This window comes from Prunus dulcis, chromosome 1 (genome assembly GCF_902201215.1).
Source record: "Prunus dulcis chromosome 1, ALMONDv2, whole genome shotgun sequence".
Taxonomy (NCBI): Eukaryota; Viridiplantae; Streptophyta; class Magnoliopsida; order Rosales; family Rosaceae; genus Prunus; species Prunus dulcis.
In genome coordinates this window covers 4,792,881-4,800,462 of record NC_047650.1, presented here as the reverse complement: position 1 = coordinate 4,800,462, position 7,582 = coordinate 4,792,881, and the positions used below count along the sequence as shown (strand labels likewise).

At 39.7% G+C, this 7,582-nt stretch overlaps 2 protein-coding genes across 3 annotated transcripts in view; one reads left to right on the top strand and one right to left on the bottom strand.

Annotated features, from left to right (window-relative positions):
• LOC117613017 (phospholipase A2-alpha) overlaps nucleotides 1-594 on the top strand; it is a 3,609-nt gene extending 3,015 nt beyond the window's left edge. For both annotated transcript variants that reach the window (XM_034341664.1, XM_034341669.1), the window contains exon 4: nucleotides 85-594. In XM_034341664.1, the coding sequence (XP_034197555.1) occupies nucleotides 85-260 (176 nt within the window). In that variant the 3' untranslated portion in view covers nucleotides 261-594. The remainder of the gene's footprint in view (nucleotides 1-84) is intronic.
• Nucleotides 595-6,364: 5,770 nt separating this feature from the next.
• Nucleotides 6,365-7,582, bottom strand: LOC117626223 (F-box protein At5g07610-like). The gene has a single exon (XM_034357918.1). It carries the CDS (start codon nucleotides 7,580-7,582, stop codon nucleotides 6,365-6,367), a length of 1,218 nt encoding a protein of 405 aa, XP_034213809.1.

Below are 7,582 nucleotides of genomic sequence, written 5' to 3'. Positions count from 1 at the left end.
GTACATGATCTAATACAAAAAGCTAGCCTCTGTCTTTTGTTTTTCTTCATTTCTTATGTTGGGGTGTTGTGGTTTGTGGTGCAGATGATTATCTAAGCTCAGAGTGCAGCCAACAGTTCCTAAATTGCATGGCCGAATTCAGAAACTCAAAAGGGAAAACGTTTAATGGGAACACATGTCACGTTCAAGATGTTGTTGAAGTTATAACTCTTGTCATGGAAGCTGCATTAGTTGCTGGAAGATATCTTCATAAGCCTTGACACACAGAGAGAGAGAGAGAGAGCTTGCAGCTCTTCTCTTTTCTTATTGTTTCTGAAGTCTTTTTTTTTCTTTCTTTTTTCATGTTCTTTCTTCTTGCATAGGTGGACAGCACATGCCCTTATGCCTTTACTTAAAATTTCCACAAAAATTTCATTGCACAATTCTCTCACCGAAACCAGCATATTTTTCATTCCTTGTGTCTTTGCTTCAGGGGAGGGGGGAAAATGATTGAAATGGGAAGAAGTGAAGATTGTAAATTTCATTTGATACTTCAATTTTGTAGATTTTCAAGTTGATATGGTATTTTATCCCTCTCCCTTTACATATTGCAAACCCTGAAAGACCTGCATGCAATAAATTAATTGCCCTATATTATTATTATTATTTAGAAATGCATATATTGTGCGTAAATCAAGTGCTAGAATTGCAATTAAGATTAATACCCAAATCAACAATTAAGACCGAAACCTGCAAGGGGCTTGTACCTCAAGTGATTAAGAGCATTTACCCCACATTTAAGGTCCTGTGTTAGATTCCCCCCACTCCAAAAATTTAAATAAAAAAATTAAAGAGACCAAAACCTATTCAAACAGTGCCCAAAAAGTCTAGATGCACTGATAAAATCCAGCACTTCCAAATTGTAAAGAACCCTGCATCTGAGTGCCATATGGTGACAGCTCAGACTCAGAGAGCATCCAGGAGATCAATGGGTTTCTTTCCCTATAAAGATGACCAGAAGTGCTTTCTGTTAGCATTCACAGACTATGATCTGCCATGTTTAGTTTTGAATTATTGATGGATGAAGCTCATGTAGGAAGTAAAAATGCAGAGAGAAAACTTGGAGAAGAGGAAGATGAAAGATCAGTCTATTATCTGTCACAGTCATGCACAATCTGTGCATGCCAATATAACAGTTAGGAAAACAGAATATTCCTTCTTACATCATCCAATCTAACCAATGATTAACTACCCTATGAGATAGCTACATTTGGCACAATTCTACTACACCTAAGAATACATCTCAGCTGTCCATTTGGACTGTGATCCAATGGCTCACAATTTAAGCAATAAACTCAGCTAAATCTCTTATACTTTAACACTCCCTTCTAAGTGTTTAGCTGAAATGATTCCAAGCTTGCTCCTTAGATATTCAAACCGATTCCTTGCCAAAGCCTTAGTGAAGATATCTGCATTCTGCTCTCCAGTTTTGCAGTATAACAGATCAATCTCACCATTTTGCAAAGCATCACGAATGAAATGAAATCTTCTGCTTATATGTCTTGTCCTGTGATGATGCACATGATTCTTTGTTATTGCAATTGCAGAAGTGTTGTCACATAGGATTGGTGTAGCCTCAACTTGTTCTTCACCAAAATCAGATAGAACAAATCTTAACCAGACCGCTTGAGCTGTAGCTTCAGCTGCACTAACATATTCTGCCTCTGCAGTGGATAGTGCTACAATGCTCTGCTTAACAGATGCCCAAGAGAAAACACCAGATCCAAGATGAAAAGCATAGCCAGATGTGCTCCTCATATCATCTTCACAGCCTGACCAATCACTGTCACAATATCCAACCAGCATTGCCTCTTTTCCTTTCTCATATGCAATGCCATAGTCTAGAGTACCTTGAATGTATCTAAGTACTCTCTTAGCAGTTCCCATATGTTTCTTTGTAGGTCCATGCATGTATCTAGCTAAGAGACTTGCAGCAAACATGATATCTGGCCTTGTTGCTGTCAGATATAGTAAGCTTCCAACAATCTGTCTGTACACCTTTTCATCAGCCTGTTCACTTCCATCCTCCTTGGATAACTTCTCATTCATAGCTAGTGGAGTTGATACTGCTTTACAGTCTTTTAAACCAAACTTGTCCAACAATGTTCTTGCATATTTTTTCTGATGCAAGAAGATGTAGGGCTCAGCTTGTATCACACCCAATCCCAGAAAATGGTGCAACAATCCCAGATCAGTCATTTCATATCTCTTCATCATTTCAGTTTTAAAGCTCATCACCAATTCTTCAGAGCTTCCTGTGTAGATGATATCATCTACATATAGTGAAACAATTAGGATTCCACTTTCTGCAGCTTTCACATATAATGTAGCCTCACTAGGACTTTTCTGAAATCCTGCAGCTATAAAGTATGAATTAATTTCTTCATACCAAGCTCTTGGAGCTTGTTTGAGACCATAAAGAGCCTTCTTGAGTCTATAAACTCTGTCTTCCTTGTCTTGAACCACAAATCCTGGAGGTTGATCCACATACACCTCCTCTTGTAGCACTCCATTTAAGAAGGCTGACTTTACATCAAGCTGAAACAGCTCCACCTTTTCTGAGCAGCCAAAGCTATTAGTGTTCTAACTGTGTCAAGCCGAGCAACTGGTGCAAATGTCTCATTGAAATCAATTCCTGGCTTTTGAGTGTAGCCTTTAGCTACTAGCCTTGCTTTGTTTTTCTGAACAGATCCATCCAGATTTAGCTTGACTTTAAAGATCCATTTGACTCCAACTATAGGTTTATCAGATGGCCTTTTTACCAATTCCCAAGTTTCATTCTTCTCAATCATCTCAAGTTCAGCTTCCATTGCCTTTTGCCATGCTGCATCCTTGACAGCTTCTTCAAAGGATTCTGGTTCAATGATGCAGATGTTGCAGCTTTCATAATCTCTGTAAGACTTTTGTATCTCAATGGAGTGTGGTCAATATCTTGAGTACCTGTGTCAACCACAGATCTTTCTTCATTGTCTTCTGTTAGCAACTCATTCTCAATTGAATGTTCTGCTTGCTTCACAACTGTGTCATAGCTCCCTTTCTCCTTTTCAGACACAGCTTCAGTAAGTGGCACTGAAACACTGCATTCTTGCTGTGCATTCCAATCCCAGCTAGCTTCTTCATTAAATACCACATCCCTTGAGATAATCATAATGTTATACAGTCTATACCCTTTCTCACAGCTGCCATATCCTAGAAACACACATCTTTTGCTTGCTTGAATCCAGTTTCTGCCTCTGTGGATTTGGAACATGTGCATAGCACAAAGATCCAAACACTCTTAAGTGTTGAAGTCTTGGCTTTCTCCCATTATAGGCTTCAAATGGTGTTTTCTTGTCCAAAGCTTTAGTTGGACTTCGGTTTAGAACATACACTGCAGTATTAACAGTTTCTGCCCAAAACTCAAGTGGCATGCCCTTCTCAAACATCATACACTTGGCCATCTCCACTATGGTTCTGTTTTTCCTCTCAGCCACACCATTCTGCTGTGGTGAGTATGCCACTGTAAGCTGCCTCTCCATTCCCATTTCATCACAGAATTTATTGAACTCATTAGAGGTGTACTCTCCTCCCCTATCACTTCTTAGTTTCTTCACCTTATATCCACTTTGCAATTCAACAGTGGCTCTAAACCTCTTAAACACTGTGAATACCTCAGATTTGCATCTCAAGAAATAGATCCAGCACATTCTTGTACAGTCATCTATAAAGGTGAGGAAATACCTGTTTCCTGCTTTGGTAACAGTTTGCATTGGACCACACACATCAGTGTGTACCAATTCCAGTGGAGTTGTAGCTCTGCTGGTTGCTTCTTTTGGAAATGCCTTCCTGCAGTGTTTTCCAAAAGTACAGCCTTCACACACTGCATTTGTATTTTTGATTTCTGGCAGACCAAACACCATGTCTTCATTCTGCAGCAGTTTCAAACTCTGGAAGTTTAAGTGCCCCATTCTCCTATGCCAAAGCAATGTTGATTGGTTAATGCTTGCAGTTAGAGCAACATGCAAGTCTGTTTGAAGTTTCAAAGGAAAACTTCTATTTCCTTTCATATGCACTCTAGCCACCAGATTTGAGAGAGAGCTATCATCATAAACTTCTGCCTTGTTATCTCCAAAAATTAGAAAATATCCATGCTCCATCATTTGTCCAACACTGAGTAGGTTCTCTTTGAGACCAGATACCAATAGCACCTCCTTGATATATTTCCTTCCCATTTTAGTTTCAACCATCAGGATTCCTTTTCCAATAACATCAACCAACTGTCCTGTTCCCATAGCAACTTTTGCAGTCACATTCCTATCAATATCAATCAAAACATCTTCTCTGCCAGTCATGTGGTTACTACACCCACTGTCCAAGTACCATACCTCTTCCATGGACCTTTTCTCAGTTGCATTGTTAGCATAGAACATGGTTGGTGAAGAAGTAACCTGAGTAGCAAACTGAAGCTGCTGCTGCTGTTCAGGTTTCTTGCTATAGCAGTCTTTGGCAATGTGACCAAGCTTGTCACAGTTATAGCACTTTGGTTTGCCCTTGAACCTACATTCTCCATAATGCAATTTCCCACAATGTTTGCAAGGAGTTTTAGTTCCATCAGTAGGTTTATTATCCCACTTCTTCCCTTTGTCTTTCCAATTCTTCTGCTGCTTGGAATTCTGATTTCCAGTGGCCTTAGCTGATTTGGTATCTATACTCAGACTAGCAAAGGCCTTCTCAGTCTTGTTCTCATGATGTCTTTCCAATCTTTGAGCAAAGCTCTTCAATGAGGCTACCACCTCTTGAACCTCAATTACATCTAGATCCCTTGAATGTTCAATTACAGAACAGATTGGATCATATCCAGGCAGCAGACTAATTAACATTTTCTGCACAATTCTTTCTCTAGATAACTCTTCTCCATAACCTCTCATTTGGTTTATTAGATCAAACAACTTTGTAAGATAAGCAGATAGAGATTCATCCTCTCTCATTCTAGTATATTCAAATTCTCTACGAAGACCCTGCAGTTTTACACTTCTTACCTGCTTATCACCATGAAATTTTTGCTTCAGGATGTTCCAGGCTCCATGAGATGATTCTTCATGAGAAATCCTGGGGAAGATCACCTCAGATACTGCTCCTTGAATCAACCCCAAGGCCTTAGCATCCTTCATCAGGATCTCAGCTATAGCCATCTTCCCAGAACCACTTGATTCCTCTTTTTCTTTCTGCTTTGTATCAGATTCATCAGCTCCCTTCGAATATGAGCTTCCTATTCCTTTCTCAACCAACTCCCAAATCCCATGAGATTTGAAAATGGTTTTCATCCTTATGCTCCAGAACTCATAGTTCTCACCATTGAAGATTGGAGCACGCAGCTCACCACCTCCAGATCCTGCCATGTTAGACACAGATTTCACAGAGAGCAAGTTTTGACAGAAAACGCAGCTCACTTCCTTCACAGATTCAAACGCCCAGCTAAACGATCAAACCTGGCTCAGTGATACCATGTTAGCATTCACAGACTATGATCTGCCATGTTTAGTTTTGGATTATTGATGGATGGAGCTCATGTAGGAAGTAAAAATGCAGAGAGAAAACTTGGAGAAGAAGAAGATGAAAGATTAGTCTATTATCTGTCTTAGTCATGCACAATCTGTGCATGCCAATATATCAGTTAGGAAAACAGAATATTCCTTCTTACAACATCCAATCTAACCAATGATTAACTACCCTATGAGATAGCAACACTTGGCACAATTCTACTACACCTAAGAATACATCTCAGCTGTCCATTTGGACTGTGATCCAATGGCTCACAATTTAAGCAATAAACTCAGCTAAATCTCTTATACTTTAACACTCCCTTCTAAGTGTTTAGCTGAAATGATTCCAAGCTTGCTCCTTAGATATTCAAACCGATTCCTTGCCAAAGCCTTGGGGGTTGTCTTGAGGTAAGAGGAGTAATTGATGCAAAGAATGGTGATAATAGTGAAAGAAATATACTGTAGAAGGAGAAGTAGATTTTTTTAAAAATTATTTGGCATTTGGCATTTGGTACCATTAAGCATTTTGTGTTGTAATTACTTTTCCTTGGCAAACAAGAACCAAAAAATAATAATAATAAAATTTAATACTCAGATCAACAATAAGAATAAAAATATATCTTCAAACACTAACCAATCTCCCAATGTACCGATAATAATTGAGCAGTACGAAATTGTAAGCCATTCGAATGATTTCAAATATGCACAAGTAAATAGAGATTTTCAAATCGCAAACATTCTTCATCTTACAACCAAAACAAAAAAATACACAGCAACAGCATGGGAGAGAAATGCCATTGCCATCACACACAAGCCAAAGTCTCCATATAATGGTAAGCATCTCGCCATCCAACTTGCAATGATCTCTTACTCTCAGTGCCTTTGGAAGTGAACTCACAAGCTTTCTCAAAGCTCTTATCCCTCAGATTATAAGAGATGACCTTACAAGGAATATGCAACAGCAGAGATGAACCCTCTTTGTTTACTTCTCGAGCAAGAAAGAGAACAACAAATGCATAATACCAAGTTTCCTCCTTGCTAGGGTCAACAATATTATGTTCCGGGACCATCTCAGGAAATGCGGCGGCTATTGGATCAAGATCAACGTGGTACATGACAAACCAGCCAGAGTAGTCCCCCCCCATCTCCATCACGTCAAATTGAGTAACACAAGGCCTATAAATTTCGATGAGGTGCAAATGGCCACGAGACTCTCCAAAATATCTATACTCCCTCTTGCGAAAAACATTGTAACTCGGAGGCCTAGACACCATTCCATGACTTTCTTCGTCTATGTTATAATGTAACACCCTACTTGTATGGCTAATCCAATTGATTGCGCCATTGAAGTACACCCCGTGGCTAAAGTCTATATGGAATGGCCTAAGAAAGGTGGACTCACGAAGTGTCCAATTCCGAGTCTCAGACGAATAAATCTCTATCTGGAAAGATATAACAGATCCAGCAATGCACCGAATGCAGAGGACCTTGTAATGAAGCGATTTGGAAGGGTCAAAAGCCAAAGCAACCCCCAAAATGCTTGTGGATTTAGTGGCATATGGTGAATTAGTGATAGCTGAAAATTTGTTGGTTGTGGGATTGAGAACAAAATAACATCTGGGGGTACTACTTGTGTTTGTAATTTCTTGTAAGGAACAGCACAAGAGCAGGCCATTGCAGGATTGCAAAATCTTGATGCGCGGTGGGTGTTCGATGATCCTGGGAGGTTTCAAGAGGGATCCAGATTGATTTTCATTGTTCGGAATTGATATGAAGTAGAAATCATGTATTGCCGTGTGAAAGAAGAAGGCTGAGACATTGGGGTACGGGTTTTTGGAGGTGTGGATGTCACAAAATTTACGGTTGGAGATGAGAGCGAACCAATTCTTGCAGACGCACTTGAAGCGAAGTAGAGAACGAGCTGGAATGCATAGAAGGACCGGTGTTAGGAGATCTTGGTTGCTGGCTATGGTTTCTGCTGGTGGGGAGATGTTGGGTGGTTTGAGACAGAGACTCTGCAT